Source organism: Pelophylax lessonae (assembly GCF_965119305.1).
Source record: "Pelophylax lessonae genome assembly, chromosome: 13".
NCBI classification, from domain to species: domain Eukaryota; kingdom Metazoa; phylum Chordata; class Amphibia; order Anura; family Ranidae; genus Pelophylax; species Pelophylax lessonae.
The window spans coordinates 71,531,174-71,548,261 of record NC_138780.1 but is presented as its reverse complement, the minus strand read 5'-3'; the positions used below and the strand labels follow the sequence as shown (position 1 = coordinate 71,548,261).

General features: G+C 44.4%; 1 protein-coding gene across 1 annotated transcript in view; it reads left to right on the top strand.

The window, feature by feature from the left end:
- The window catches only part of IVD (isovaleryl-CoA dehydrogenase), a 137,589-nt gene that overhangs the window by 105,017 nt on the left and 15,484 nt on the right, over positions 1 to 17,088 (top strand). Inside the window, exon 10 of the mRNA XM_082275408.1 lies at positions 13,830 to 13,934. Within this exon, the coding sequence (XP_082131534.1) occupies positions 13,830 to 13,934 (105 nt within the window). The remainder of the gene's footprint in view (positions 1 to 13,829; positions 13,935 to 17,088) is intronic.

Sequence of the window (17,088 nt, the reverse complement as noted above, 5' to 3'; positions counted from 1 at the left end):
GATCGAGTTTCGGTCCTTGTCTCCGGCTAGGTTCTTCCTTTCCTTCCAACTTACGGCTGTCTCACGATCGACTTCAGGGCCTCTAGGGGGCAGAGCAGGACCTGTAAGCACATAGTCATTGTGCTGGTTCCAGAGTCGTAACGTTTTCAAGGTTTTTATTCAAATCTGTTTACCGTTCCCAGGCAGAAAGGCAAGGTCCGCCCGATCTTGGATCTCAAGGCTCTGAATCATTTTGTGCGGGTTCAGAAATTTCGAATGGAGTCCATTGGCAAGGTAGTGGCTTTCCTCCATCAAGGGGATCGTTTTGGCTTCTATTGATCTCAAGGACGCTTACCTTCATATTCCAATATATGTTGGGCACCAGCGTTTTTTGGCCACGAGCAAGTGTCTCATGGGTTTCCCTGTCTCCCTTTTTTCTTTTCTTTCCCTCCCCTAGTTTTTTTTTTTTTTCCTTCCTCCATGTGAAACACGTGGAGGAATGCACGCTTGAATTTCTTATTGCACTTTCCTTTTTTTCGACCAGCCAATCTGTTGTCTGCCAACATATGGTAGCTATTGTTGGACTTTTGTCCTTTTTAATGATCATGTTTTGAATAAAATATTCTTTTTAAAAAATTTCTTAATGTGATGAATCCCGTATAAAATGGTACAGTGAAAGTCCCCCCATTTCCCTTATCCCTATCCCCCCCCCCCCCCCATTCCCAGGGACCAGGCTCGGACTGGGACATAAAATAGGCCCGGGCATTTTAGGCTGAGCAGCCCATGTTTGTTTTGTTTTTTTTTGTTTTTTAACCAAAATGACCAATGATGAACAACTACCGGTTTCTCTATGTTTTTTAATTATATTTAGCCTGCACACCCATGCGATCCGATTCTGCAAATCGCACTGTGTTTTGAAAACCGATTGCGGGGTGTTGTTAACCTAACATACACTCCGCAATCTGTTTGCATGGACGGGTTGCTATTTAGATGCAGTCCGCATTTAGTGTGAACCCAGGCTAAGAGATAATGGTAATTTTAGTGTACATTAAAAATATATTACCGAATTTTTGGGTAAAATATAAAAGATGAGTTTGTGTCAAGTAAATAAATACCCAACATGTCAAACCTTAAGACTATGCATGCCCAAAAATAGCAACACATTTCAGTACCCTATATTTTCCATAGACAAAGCTATTAAAGATCATAGAGTTAACCATGAATAATGATCCTATAATTATTGCTCTCATTCCAGTGTGCAGGGTCATACACTTGTAATAAAATCAAGGTTTTTGTTCACAAGCACCCCCAAAATGTGTATGTAGTTTCTTATGGTATTGGTGGGATAGGGATGACATCAGTAGCAGTGGTGGTAGTGGGGATAGGATGACCTCAGTAGTGGTGGTAGGATAGGGATGACATCAGTGGCAGTGGTGGTGGGGATAGGGATGACATCAGTAGCAGTTGAAATAGGAATGACATCAGTGGTAGTGGGAATTGGGATGACATCAGTGGCAGTGGTAGTGGGGATAGGGATGATATCAGTGGTGGTGGGGATTGGGATGACATCAGTGGCAGTGGTGGTGGGGATAGGGGTGACATCAGTGGTGGTGGGGGATAGGGGTGACATCAGTGGTGGTGGGGGATAGGGGTGACATCAGTGGCAGTGGTGGTGGGGATAGGGGTGACATCCGTGGCAGTGAGTGGTGGTGGGGATAGGGGTGACATCAGTGGTGGTGGGGATAGGGGTGACAGCAGTGGCAGTGGTGGTGGGGATAGGGGTGACAGCAGTGGCAGTGGGAATAGGAATGACATCAGTGATAGTGGGGATTGGGATGACATCCGTGGCAGTGGGGATTGGGATGACATCAGTGGCAGTGGTTGGGATAGGGATAACATCAGTGGCGGTGTTGAGGATAGGGATGACATCAGTGGCGGTGTTGAGGATAGGGATGACATCTGTGGGAATGATGAGGATAGGGATGACATCAGTGGCGGTGTTGAGGATAGGGATGACATCAGTGGCGGTGTTGAGGATAGGGATGACATCAGTGGGAATGATGAGGATAGGGATGACATCAGTGGCGGTGTTGAGGATAGGGATGACATCAGTGGGAATGATGAGGATAGGGGTGACATCAGTGGGAGTGGTGGTAAGGATGGGAATAACATCAGTGGCAGTGGTGGTGGGGATAAGGATGACATCAGTGGCAGTGGGAGGGATGGTGGGATCCAGGAGAGGGGTGGCAGTGGGAGGGATGGTGGGATCCAGGAGAGGGATGGCGTGGGAGGGATGGTGGGATCCAGGAGAGGGGTGGCGGTGGGAGGGATGGTGGGATCCAGGAGAGGGGTGGCTGTGGGAGGGATGGTGGGATCCAGGAGAGGGGTGGCGGTGAGAGGGATGGTGGGATCCAGGAGAGGGGTGGAGGTGAGAGGGATGGTGGGATCCAGGAGAGGGGTGGCGGTGAGAGGGATGGTGGATTACAGGAGAGGGGTGGCGGTGGGAGGGATGGGATGCCCTTTCCTTACCTTGCAGCCGGCCTTGGCTTGGGTGGTGTGTTGTTGTCTGCGGTGCGTGCGGCTGCAGAGCCAGAGACACTGTTCCCGCTTCTTCTCAACCCGACAGGCAGAAGGGGTTCCCTCTAGCTCCACTCCCTTCACAGTGAGACACGGTCACCTGTTCCACCCCTCCATAGCTGCGCTGGGTGGCTGCGGAGCCGGCCGCAGTGAGCGGCCAGCCCAAACAGTGCCTTAGGAGTGACGGGGAGTCGGGGACATACCCGGGGCGGGCGGCTAGAAGAATATGCGGTAGCAGCCGCCGGCCGGTAATGCGGCGGCCGGCCCTCTCCGCGCAACCGGCATCAGAGCGGAGGGACACTTCATGCGCCCGGAGCAGAGGCCTCGGCCCACCGGGCATATGCCCGGTCTGCCCTATGGCCAGTCCGGCCCTGCCAGGGACTGCTGGTGTGGGGAACCAGCCCCTTTTCCCTAAATTCCCCATATTTGCTAACTGGGCAGAACTATATGTTCTGGCCCTGTCTGCTGTGGACATTCCCGGGGTATAAAATTGGCAAGCGGATTATCTCAGTCTGCAGACGTTGGAAAGGGAGAATGGTCTCTTCATCCGGAGGGGTTTCATCAGCTGTATCTCGGGTGGGGGACCCCTGATGTGGACCTGTTGGCCTCCTGTCTCAACAGGAAGGAGCAGATGTTCGTGTCATGGTCTCGGGATCCTCTGGCAGACGCCCTGGTGGCCCCTTGTGGTCAGTATCGTCTGATTTACGCTTTTCCTCCAATAAAACTTCTGTCGAGACTGCTACGCAGAATCTAGGTAGAAGGGATTTCAGTCATTCTGGCGGCACCAGGCTGGCCTTGCCGGTCTTGGTACGCAGGCTTGGTGAGGCTGGTAGCAGACGTCCCTTGGAAACTTCCTCTCAGAGAAGATCTTCTGTCTCAGGGACCAATCTTCCATCCTGCTTTACAGTCGCTGGCTTTAACGGCCTGGCTATTGAAATCCAGGTGCTGAAGAACAGAGGGCTGTCGGAGGCGGTGATTACTACGCTGTTGAAAGCTAGGAAATCTACTTCCAGGAAGGTTTATCCTCGAGTTTTGAAGGTGTACATTACTTGGTGTGAGTCTCGGGGGGGGTTCTGTGTCTTGCCTCTTGGAGTTTCTACAAGAAGGTGTAGATCGGCGTTTGGCTTCTGGGCACCATCAAGAGCCAGATTTCCGTTTTGGCCATATTTTTCCAAAGGCCGTTGGTGGCGAAGTCCTTAGTTCACATTTTTGTGCAGGGAGTTTGCCATCTGGTTCCTCTGGTGCGATCCCTGGTACCTCCGTGGGATCTCAATTTGGTACGGTCGGTACTTCAAAAGCCTTCCTTTGAAAAAAATTGTGAACTTCCTTTGCTCACTCTGTTGCAGAAGGTGGCCTTTTTGGTTGCTATTACTTCTGCATGTAGGGTGTTGGAGTTGGCTGCGTTGTCCTGTCGGTCACCTTACCTGGTGGTTCACAGGGACCCTGTCAGATATTCTTTCCTAATGTTGTCTCTGGGTTTCATTTGAATGAAGATATTATGTTGCCGTCTTTTTTGCCCTACGCCGACACATCCTAAAAAAATTGCTCTACATTCCTTGAATGTAGTCAGGGCAATTTAGGTCTACCTGGCGGTGACTGGGTCGATTCAGAAATCCAATTCTTTGTTTTTACGGATGGACCCCGTAAGAGTCAGGCTGCATCTGCTACGACCATTTCCAGAAAGGATCAGGCAGACTGTGGTGCAGGTCTACTCTATTAAGGGTCAGGTTCCTTCTTTCCTTGTCAAAGGCACATTCTACGAGGGTGCTTAGTGCCTCCTGGGCCTTCCGTCATCAGGCGTCAGTGGTTCAGGTGTGCAAGGTGGCTGTGTGGTTGTCTGTACAAACAATCACAAAGTTGTTTTTTTATAAGGTGGATGTACTTGCATCTTCAGATGCTGCTTTTGGCCGCAAAGTTTTGCAGGCTGCAGTTGCAGAGGCTCCCACCTCCTTTAGGGTGTATTTTTTTTTTTTTTTTCCTGGTGGTGAGCTCCAGTTGTTCCTGGTTGAGCTACTGTTTTACCTGGTTAGTTATGTTTAGCCTTTTTGGGAATTATATGTATTGCTGTGTTTTTCCCACCCCTCATGTTGATACTGCTTTGGGACATCCCAAGGGTCTAAGAGGACATGGAGCTGTGTCCGTCAGTGAACCTTGGAGAAAAGGATTTTTTCGGTAAGACAATAGTCCAGTTTTTTCACTCGTCCAAATCCAGCTACAATAGTTAAATTTCCCGCATTTTGTTGTACTTCTTTATTTGGTGATCCCGCAATGAATTGTGGGTGTCCACCTGTAAATGACTGTGGGTTAGATGGTCGCATAACGATTTGGCCCTACGGTAGGTTATTTGGGGCCTCTACCCTAAGTATTTTGTCGCTATTGGATCATCCTTCAGTAGGTGCCAATGACGTGACAAAATTCCCTCTACCTGTGCATGATTTTGAGAAAAATGTGTAATGGTATGAGTGGGTTCCTTTTTGTTTTGGGTCAAGATGAGTATAAAGAAGGGAGTCGCAGGATCTTAATGTTGTCTCATTATAGGCTTAAAGACATTTTTTGCTGTACCCCCCTTTCTTAAAGGCGATTTTGCCTGATCAATGTAATCTTCCCCCCGCTACAATTTCTTTTTAATCTTAGGTATTGACCATACGGTATATTTTTCAATGTAAAAGGATGAGCACTAGAGGCATGCAAGGTAGTATTTGCAGCCGATGGCTTACGATAAAGGTCTGTCATTAATTTGCCCTCTATGTTCTTATAAATCTGAATGTCCAAAAAAGTTACTCTTGTCTGATCGCACTCCATCATGAATTTTAGGTTGTATGCATTACGTCCAATCCAATTCATGAATTCATCCAGCTCCACCCTTCTGCCAGTCCAAATAGGTAGAATGTCGTCTATGTATCTGTGCCAAGACAGAATGTGGCACAGGTGCATAGGCGAATCCCCTCCAAAAAATACAGATCCTATTTATTTTCTATACTCGCTCCTCTGTTGTATCCGAAAATTCAATGAAGACAGTTGGCAAATTTTTATTTGAAGTTAATAAAGCAATCATTTTTAAGATTGATGCATCTTGAAGTTTACTAAATGATGTAGTCAACACCGTGAAAGTGCCGCTCTTTCTCTCTTTCACTCTATATGTATATCTTAGGGTGTGGTGTTGACCTGTTTGGCTAGGTCGATTATATAACCACATTATGTTGCCTTCCCTATATCCCAGTCCTAAACATCCTAAGGAAATTGCCTTGCATTCCCTGGATGTGGTTCAGGCAATCAGGGTGTACCTGGCAGCTATGGAGTCTTCGGAAGTCAGACTCACTATTTGTGCTAACAGATGTACTTCGAAAAGGGTTGGCTACTTCTGCTGCGGCCATTTCCAGATGGATCAGACAGACAGTGATTCAGGCCTATTCAATTAAGGGTCAGGTTCCTCCTTTCCCTGTTAAGGAGCACTCTACTCGAGCGCTTAGTGCCTCCTGGGCCTTCCATCATCGGACGTCAGTGCTGCAGGTTTGCACGGCGGCCACCTGGTAGTCTGTGCACACTTTCACAAAGTTTTATAAGGTGGATGTGTTGGTATCTGCGGATGCTTCTTTTGGCCGCAAGGTTTTGCAGCCTGTTGTTTAGATGACCTGGTCCTCTTTGAGGATGTATTGTTTTTTTCAGGTGAGCTCTAGTTGTTTATGGTTGAGCTCCATGTTAACTGGTTGGCTACAGTTTAGTCTTGGGAATTTTTTTCTTGCTGTTCCCACCCCTCATGTTCGACACTGCCTTGGGATGTCCAAATGGTCAAGAAGGAGCTGTGTTTGTCAATGAACGAAAGAGAAAATGGGATTTTTGACTTACTGTAAAAAAAACATTTCTCTGATGTTCATTGGCGGACACAGCACCCACCCCTCTGTGGAGTTGGCTTTCTTTTAACACTGCTTGTAACACAACTGAGTGCTCTATAGCTGAGAGTGGGTGTATACCCCCTGGGTTTTGCCCCATAGACATTGTCAAGCTTTTTCCTGCCTAGTGTCCTACTCCTGTAGTGGGCAGTATAACCCAATGGTCAAGAAGATAAGGAGCTGTGTCTGTCAATGAACATCAGAGAAATGGATTTTACAGTAAGTCAAAAGTTGCATACATAGATTGTGAGGTTGAAAAAAAGACATCAGTCCATCCGGTTCAACCTGTGATGTGTGTATGTTTTGCTGTTAACCGTACATTGTATATACCCCTGTATGTTGTGGTCTTTAAGGTGACTGTCTAATAGTTTTTTGAACTTATCGATGCCCTCTGCTGATACTACTGCTTGTAGAAGAGAATTCCACATCCTTACTGCTTTGACAGTAAAGGACCCCTTATGTATTTTAAGGTTAAACCGTTTTTTTCTCTAGTTTTAGTGAGTAGCCACGTGTCTTATTGTATTCCCTTTCTCTGAAAAGTTTGTTCCTTATGCTAGGGTCATCACCAGTACATTGGTATCATATCCCCCCTCAAGCGTCTCTTCTCCAGAGAGAATAAGTTCAGTGCTTGTAGTCTTTCCTCATAGCTGATGTTCTCCATTCCCCTAATTATTTTTGTTGCCCTTCTCTGGACTCTCTCCAGTTCCAGCACATCCTTTCTGAGGACCGGTGCCCAGAACTGGACGGAATACTCCAGATGTGGCCGGACCAGGGTCTTGTAGAGTGGGAGAATAATCTCTCTATTTCTGGAGTGAATCCCCTTTTTTATACTGTACATGCCAGTATTTTGTTGGCTTGGCATTGCATGCCACTGCCAAGCCTGTTGTCCACCAGTACCCCCAGGTCCTTTTCCATCTTAGATTCACCCAGAGGTTCCCCCCCTAGTGAGTAGCTTGCTTTCGTGTTTCTGACGCCCAAGTGCATTACTTTACATTTTTCAACATTTAAACCTCATCTGCCATGTAGTTGCTCATCCCATTATTTTGTTCAGGTCTGCTTGTAAGGTTTCCACATCCTGCAAAAATGAAATTGTTTTATTTAATTTTTTTGCATGTAAAATGTGCATTTATTTATGAAATTTTTCTTTGGAGTCTGTAAGGCATTGCACCAGCAATCGGTGTGTATTGCTTTTCCACATTACCACACAGGTTGGAATATCTTTTTATGAATAAGTGATGGAAGAGGTTAACTGTATGTGTCAGTTTGTGAGGTTGAGCATAGGCAGGTGTCTACTAGTTAGTTGTTTTTGTTTTGTTTTTATGGTGAAACATCTGCCTACCTATGGTCACTCTCTAGCGAAACCAGCTCTTATTGTATGGAGAGCCCAATAAGCTTGATACATCAGAACTCAGTGTGATGATTCAGTGTGACAATATTAGAAAAAAATGGAATTTACTGGTTTTGAGAGAGTGGTCGTCATCTGGCTGCATTGTCCTCGTATGCTGATGAGGTGTATACAGTTGTGTTAAAAATAATAGCAGTGTGTTTAAAAAAGTAAAGCTCAAAATCCTTACAATATCTTTTATTTCCATACACACAAATGCATTGGAAACACTACAGAGTGTATTCCATATCAAAACTTGAAGAAAAATATTCAATGGTTTTTATTGAAAATTTTCAGAGTACAAATATAAAAAGCAATAATAGAAAACATCAAACAGCGGTATAACATTCTCAATGGTCGGCTGTAACAGCCTTAGGGAGGCAATCATAATAAATACACCAAAGACCATACTTCACTCAACAAGAGAAGCTGTGCAGCGTATGGGCCCGAAGGCTCCCATACAAATAGTTATTCTGAGACATCGGTCCTTAGTGCACCACAGCTCTAGAAGCGAACATTGATGCCTACTGCAAATAAGTAACCTTACGGGCTGCTGCTAGAAAACCGTGCTGGAACCAAAACAAAATGTTAAGCAGCAGTATGTAACCACTGAGAGAACCTTAGGAAGATATTCTTCAGGAAGACAAGTATAAGGGATAGAGAGAAAGGAAAGTATAGAGAGAAAGGGAAGGAAAAGCAAGGCAAAGAAAAGGAAATGGACCCAACGCCGCGCCCCCCGGACCCTGCCCCCAGACCCAAACAGATCCCTCACTCGTTCCCAGTAAGGTAGCTGAGCCATGGTTTCCACACTTTGTCGAATATGTGCATCTTATCATCTAGTTGAGCCGACAATCGTTCATTCATCATGATCCAGGATAATTTATGCCTAAGCTGCTCAAACCGCAGGGCAGGAGACCTCCAGGATCTAGCAATCGTAATTTTGGCTGCGGTAAAAATAAAGGTTATGAGCCGTCTCTGTGCCTTTATTGCCGTGTCCACCTTTCTGCCCAGTAGGGCCTGCTGCGGTGATTTTGTCAGGTTAACCTGCGTAAGAGTGTATATGCAGTTATACACTCTAATCCAGAAGCGTCTCACCTTGGGGCATTGCCACCAAATGTGGAACATAGTACCTTCCTGACCACAGCCACGAAAACACCGGGGAGATGCCCCGGGCACAAAGGATGCTATCCTGGCCGGCACCATGTACCAACACAGTAGTACCTTTATAATTTGCTTCTATGATTGAGGTGTTGATTAGCGATCTGGAGGCCTCCTGAGCCATGGCACGCCTGTCCGCCAAGTCAATGGTTTTCTGGACATCAGCTTCCCAATGCTCCATATAAGGAAGTTTCAGCGGCGAGTTGGTCAACATATTGTAGATCATGGAAATATAGCCCTGTAACTTGTCATGCCTGCGGCATAAAAATTCCATAGAAGTCATAGTGGTCAGGTCAGAGAGGCGAGATAGGGACCGCAGAAAATGTTCAATTTGAGTGAACCTAAAATATTCCGAAATAGGCAAGGCATATTTGTCAATCAACTGCTGTCTCTTAAGGATACCCCTGTGATCACAGAAGTCTGCAATGCGGATCAGTCCTTTATTCGTCCACCACTGAAACGATCTGGGGGAGAGACCCGGGGGGAACCCGCTATTGGTGATAATGGGAACTAAGGGGGTATGCGGAGACCAAAAGCCATGCGATTTTGGACAATCGATCCCATATGGCCAGGGAGTGAGACAAGGCCGGACAGAGAATGGTAAAGCAATCTCTGGGTGGCAACCACCTAATATGAGAGATCTCCTGACCAGGGACGGAGCTAGCCTCCATTCTCATCCAGGCTGCAGGGGACTGATGAGTATGAAATTTCACCAACTGAGCCAGCTGTGCAGCATAATAATATTTCATCAAGTCCGGCACTCCCAGACCACCCCTGATTTTAGGAGTGTAAAGCGTTCGCTTGTTCACGCTTGGTTTCTTGTTCCCCCAGATAAATGAAAGAACATGGCTCTGGAAAAATATTTCAAATTTGTTCTTTACAGAAAGTGAAGAAAAAAGGAATATTAGGCTTTTCCAAAAAATAGTGTTTTTTTCTTTACAAACTCACATTTACTGTATATAAACTGAAAAATGCTTGAAGATTTAGCTTTCTGTGAATCACTGAATACCTAGTTGTATAACCACTGTTTCTGAGAACTGCTTCACATCTGTGTTGCATGGAGTTGACCAACTTCTGGCACCTATGTACAGGTATTCTGGAAAGGACGATTGCACTACGTTACACAATTGCTCAGCATTTCTTGGTTGTACCTCAGAAACAGCATTTTTGATGTTACCTCACAAGTTTTCTATTAGATTAAGGTCCGGGGATTGGGCTATCTATTCCATTTCTTTAATCTTTTTGGTCTGGAACCAAGATGCTGCTCGCTTAATGGTGTGTTTGGGGTCATTGTCTTGTTGAAACACCCATTTCAAGGGCATTTCCTCTCGGCATAGGGCAACATGACCTCTATTTTAGTAAAAGCAAAAAAATCAGCGCTTAACTCTAAATGAGGTGGACCACTCTATGTGTCTTCAGTACTAACTAAAAAACCTTAAATGTCACATGAATCCAAAAAACCATATAATTATGCAATTGAACTTCTAAAAGCAGATGTGAAGATGTGTAAAATCCCAGTAAACGTGATAACAATAAAAGAATATTTCTCAAAGTGATGTGTGCTTAATCCAAATGTGTGTGATGTTTAAGAAATGGCTGACAGGTGGAAAATAAATAATAGCTGACAGGTGAAGGGTAAAATACACAAAAATATCTACTCAATATGGTGACAATGAGCAAAATAATTCATGTAAGAATAAATAAATAATATTGTTCAAATAACAGTAAAAGTGATCTCAATCCAAACAAAGGAAATATCGACCGCCGGACTGAATCTTTAAAAGTGCAACTGTGCTAAACATAAGGTGCATGTGTGTACATACATAAAGCTTCAATCAGTCCAATCCGGTCATTAAAGTGCAAGGTGCCTTGAAACAAAGTGATCAACACGAGTGCAAACAATGAGTGAAGACCAAAACACAGCAAAGTGGATGTGACCCGATGAGCTCGCAATCCAAACCCAGGTGCAGTGGCCGCTCACCTCCACAACAATCAACAAGAGCGTTTAAGTATTGTTATCCCAGCTTCTGATATTTTCCGGACACACGTTAATTTCCCTCCAGCTGTTTATGGATCTATGTCTCAGAATGGGTCCCCACGAATTTGTCTCAGTCCGTTTATCTAACTCTTAGACAAGAGAGGCTCTCATGGTGTAGTATCTTTAGGTATATCTTTATTCAAACAAGTTTCAAACTACTTACATCAGTGCAGAAACAATCTCCAATACATCCGCCGATGCGGTGAGCTCCGAAGCTTCCGGTCTCGGCCGAAGACCGGAAGTGACGTCAAAGCGGCTTTGTCACTGACGCGTTGCGCTACGAACACCCGTAGCTTTTTTTTTTTTTTTTTTTTTTCCAGGGACAAAGCCGCTTTGACGTCACTTCCGGTCTTCGGCCGAGACCGGAAGCTTCGGAGCTCACCGCATCGGCGGATGTATTGGAGATTGTTTCTGCACGATTGTAACTGCACTGATGTAAGTAGTTTGAAACTTGTTTGAATAAAGATATACCTAAAGATACTACACCATGAGAGCCTCTCTTGTCTAAGAGTTAGATAAACGGACTGAGACAAATTCGTGGGGACCCATTCTGAGACATAGATCCATAAACAGCTGGAGGGAAATTAACGTGTGTCCGGAAAATATCAGAAGCTGGGATAACAATACTTAAACGCTCTTGTTGAGTGTTGTGGAGGTGAGCAGCCACTGCACCTGGGTTTGGATTGTGAGCTCACCGGGTCACATCCACTTTGCTGTGTTTTGGACTTCACTCATTGTTTGCACTCGTATTGATCACTTTGTTTCAAGGCACCTTGCACTTTAATGACCGGATTGGACTGATTGAAGCTTTATGTATGTACACACATGCACCTTATGTTTAGCACAGTTGCACTTTTAAAGATTCAGTCCGGCGGTCGATATTTCCTTTGTTTGGATTGAGATCACTTTTACTGTTATTTGAACAATATTATTTATTTATTCTTACATGAATTATTTTGCTCATTGTCACCATATTGAGTAGATATTTTTGTGTATTTTACCCTTCACCTGTCAGGTATTATTTATTTTCCACCTGTCAGCCATTTCTTAAACATCACACACATTTGGATTAAGCACACATCACTTTGAGAAATATTCTTTTATTGTTATTTATTATCACGTTTACTGGGATTTTACACATCTTCACATCCGCTTTTAGAAGTTCAATTGCATAATTATATGGTTTTTTGGATTCATGTGACATTTAAGGTTTTTTAGTTAGTACTGAAGACACATAGAGTGGTCCACCTCATTTAGAGTTAAGCGCTGATTTTTTTGCTTTTACTATTATTGTGATAAGTTAGGACACTATCAAATTAGCTGCTTGCTCGGAGGAGTTCCACGTTTGATTTCGGTTTCTGTTTGCAGCTTCCTTGGTGTCGTTTTACCTCTGTTTAGCGCATAAGTCTAATACACCATATGACCTCTATTTTGATGTATTCAAACTGATCCATGATCCCCGACGATAAATAGGCCCAACACCATAGTATGAGAAACCTCCTCAAATCATGATGCTTGCACCCTCATTTTTCACTGTGTACTGTGGCTTAAATTCAGTGTTTGGGGGTCATCTAACACAGTGGGTCCCGAGGACCGGAATTGAGAACCACTAACAGGCCAGATTTTAAGTATTACCTTGGGGGATGCAGACTAGAATACTGCAATCACTGAGCAGCAAATTAGATCACCTGTGATGTAATTTAGTTATCTTGCAAACCTGGCCTGTTGGTGGGTCCCGAGGACCGGAGTTGGGAACCACTGATCTAACAAGCTGTCTGTGGCCCCTAGATCCAAAAAGAGCAATCTTGCTTTCATCAGTCCACAAAATGTTGCGCCATTTCTCTTTAGGCCAATCCATGTGTTCTTTGGCAAATTGTCTAGGGACTTTGCAGGGGCTTCTTGCCGATAGCTTAGCTCCACATCTTCTAATTGTTATAGCACTCGCAGGTAACCTTAGACCTTCTTTGATCACCCTGGAGCTGATCATTGGCTGAGTCTGCCATTTTGGCTTTTCTTTGATCCATTCGAATGGTAGTTTTCCTTCTTCTTCTTCTTCTTTTTTTTTTTTTTTTTTTTTTTTACGTCTTTTTGCATTTAGTTGACATTTTAAAGCAAATGAGATCATTTTAGCTGGGCAGCCTATCAATTTCTGAACTTCTTTGTTTTCCCCTCTCCAACTTTTTAATCAAAGTACACTGTTCTTCTAAACAATGTTTTGGAATGACCCATTTTACTCAGATTTTCAGGGAGAAATGCACTATACCCAGCATATACCTTCTTCCTTAAGTAAGGGCCACCTGTTTGACACCTGTTTTTTTAGATTGAATGACTTCACAAATTGAACTCCACACTGCTATTATTTAGAACATGCCCATTTCAATTACACAGAATCAGCAGCACGCATGTCATGACTGTTAGGTCTGTTGGTTTTCTCTTACTCTTACACCTACTAGTAGATTATTTGCCATGTAGAAATATAATTTATAATAAAATCAACGATTGATCTGGTTAGTGATGTTGGACTGCTATTTTGAACACAACTGTATGTGCCAGTGATTTTCTTGTGTCCCTCACAGATAGGTGGGTATGCTTCTGGACAGTTTCATAGTTTGATTTATCCAGAAACAATTGCTGTTTTCTAAAGGTAATTAACACTGCAATCGTTTAATTGTGGTCAAATATATTTCGGTCACTTTAGAATGGGCCTGTAGGCAAGAAAGAGTATCATACTAGGTGGGATCAAAATGGAATTATAGTTCGCTGGAGTAAACCTGAATATGTCTAAAACATTTGTTTTTGGCAGCTGATGCAGGGAAAGATGGCTGACATGTACACACGTCTGACTGCTTGTCGTCAGTATGTTTATAATGTGGCAAGAGCCTGCGACCAGGGACACTTCAATGCTAAGGTAAGCTGATATCTAATGCTTCCTGGAATTCTTTCATGTCTAATTCACTAAAGAACAACCCTTGAGGATCTAAAGCGGAACTCTGAGCATGTTTAACCAGTTTCCGCTCGCACTATACCCGAAAGACGGCTACAGCTTGGCCCTACATGGATGTCCTTCCATGACCGAGCGCCCTGTGATCGCAGAGTCCTTTGGACTCAGCTCATCACAGATCAGGGTAAAGGGCGAAACATGATCAGCTGTCATTGGATGCAAGTCGGTTATCGGCTTGTATTTTCTCACGTGAAGAGAGCCGATAACCAACTTGAGTTAAAGGGACATCGGCACTGTGTCAGTGTCCGGATTATCAGTGCAGTCCCATCAGTGCCCACCAGTGCTGCCTATCAGTGCACCCTCAACCAGTGTCGCCTGCCAGTGCCATCCTATTAGTGCACATAAGTGAAGGAGAAAAATGACCTGTTTGCAACATTTTATAACAAAATATGAAAATGTGTTTTTTTTTTTTTTTCTTTGTCAAAAAATAAAAAACCCAGTAATGCTTAAATGCCACTAAAAAGAAAGCTCTATTTGTGTGAAAAAAAATGATAAATTCATATGGGTACAGTGTTGCATGACTGTGCAATTGTCATTTAAAGTGTGGCGCTGAAAATTGGCCTGGGCAGGGTAAAAGTACCCAGTCGGCAAGTGGTTAAACCATACCTCCCCTCCCCATTGTACAAAATTTTCCAAGTGTTTTTTTTTTTTTATGCATTTTCCAAGTATCTTATCTCCACTCATATTCAATTCATGTGATATATGGCTGAATACATCGCCATTGCCAGGCATTGGTAGTGATTATTGTGCCTATTCCACTAAGTGCAATAGAAGTTTATGCTGGGACTATTGGCGCTTTTCCACTGCATGGAACCGTACCGGTTCGGCACGCTTTTGTGCTTTTCCACTGCTGGTACCGCATGGTATAGGGTCGGAACGGTTCGGTACGCTACGGTATAGGTTTGCTTTTCCACTGCATGGAACCGAACGGTACGGTACATAGTTACATATAGTTACATAGTAGGTGAGGTTGAATAAAGACAATAGTCCATCCAGTTCAACCTGTGTAGGTGTGTGTGGCTGTAATCATCTCACATACCCCTGAATGTTCTGATCCTTGAGATGTAAGTCTAAGAGTCTTTTGAAAGCCACCATACTACCCGCAGAAACCACCTCTTGTGGTAGAGAATTCCACAATCTTGTAGCCCTAACAGTAAAGAACCCCCCACGTTGCCTGAGGTTAAAACGCTTCTCCTCTAATCGCATTGTATGCCCTCGAGTCCTCATGCAATCCCTTCGAATGAACAGCTTTTTTTCTAAGCTGTGATCCCCATTAAGATATTTATAAATTGCTATCATGTCCCCCCTCAGACGTCTCTTCTCCAGGGAGAATAAATCGAGCGATTGTAGACGCTCTTCATAGTCAAGGTCCTCCAATCCCCTAATTAGTTTAGTTGCCCTTCTCTGGACTCTCTCCAGCTCCAACACATCCCTCCTGAGGACTGGCGACCAGAACTGGACAGAATACTCCAGATGCGGTCGGACCAGAGTTTTATAAAGTGGAAGGATTATAGTCTTATCTCTGGAATACATCCCTTTCTTTATGCATGCCAATATTCTGCTGGCTTTGGCAGCTGCCGCTTGACATTGCATGCTGTTGCCTAATCTATCATCAACCAGGACTCCCAGATCCTTCTCCATTTTTGATTCCCCCAAGGGTTCCCCTCCTAACGTGTATTGTGCTTTTATGTTTTTAGTCCCCAAGTGCAAAACCTTACACTTCTCCACGTTAAACCTCATTTGCCATGTCCGTGCCCACTCTGTAATTTTGTCCAGGTCATTCTGTAGGATATCTGCTTCATGCTGTGCAGTTATTGCTCTGGCCAATTTTGTGTCATCTGCAAAAACTGATATCGAACTACTGATCCCGACCTCAATGTTGTTTATGAATAAATTGAACAAGGTTGGTCCCAGGACTGAGCCCTGGGGCACCCCGCTTACTACCTCAGACCAGTCTGAGTATGCGCTGTTTATTACCACTCTTTGGACACGCCCTTTAAGCCAATTCCGTATCCAAGAGCAAACCCTGCTGTCGATACCTGCAGATCTTATTTTATAAATTAAGCGCTTGTGGAGAACTGTATCAAACGCCTTAGCGAAATCCAAGTACACCACATCCACTGGTCTCCCCCTATCTAGCTCACAGCTCACCTCCTCGTAAAATGTTAATAGATTGGTTTGACAAGAACGCCCATTTGTAAACCCGTGCTGATTACTGCTGATGATGTTGTTGTCTTTAGCAAACTCTACGATATAGTCCCTTATCATCCCCTCCAGAAGTTTACATACTATTGATGTCAAACTGACAGGCCTATAATTTCCCGGGATATGCCTCTGGCCCTTTTTGAATATCGGAATCACGTTAGCTTTCTTCCAATCCCCTGGTACATCTCCTGTCCTAATACTGTCCGCAAAGATCAGGAACAGTGGTCTGGATATAACCTTACTGAGTTCCTTGAGTACTCTCGGATGTACGCCATCCGGGCCTGGTGATTTGTTTGTGTTGAGTTTATCCAGCCTTTCCCTGATTTCACCCTCTGTTAGCCATAGTGGCAAGTCCTGTGCATTACTACTAACCAAACAGTCATGGTCAGTGTACCCCTCCGTTTCCTGTGTAAAGACGGACGACTCTGAAAAAACAGTACCTACTCGATTGTGGTTCCAACAGGTTCCAAACTGGTACCATATCCCACAATCCTTTGCATGCAGTCACTACTAGCCACTGATTGGTCAGAGAATCCCACCCACCCCGTTGTTATCCCACCCACTTAACTTTAGTACTACTTTAGTGGAAAAGCAAACCTATACCGAACCGTTCCGACACTATTCCATGCGGTACCAGCAGTGGAAAAGCAAACCGGGCCAAGCAGGGCCTATTAGAGCCGAGCCGGTACTTGCAGTGGAAAAGTGCCATATGTTTCCTGATGTTCCAACTTTAGCAATCATTAGCAGTAAATGTGTGTTTCAAGGGAGGAAACTAGATGCATATCTGGGGCTTGTCTAACTCCTAGATAATGATCAAGAAACTAGGCATGTTTTGATGGTATTTAAACAGCAGCCA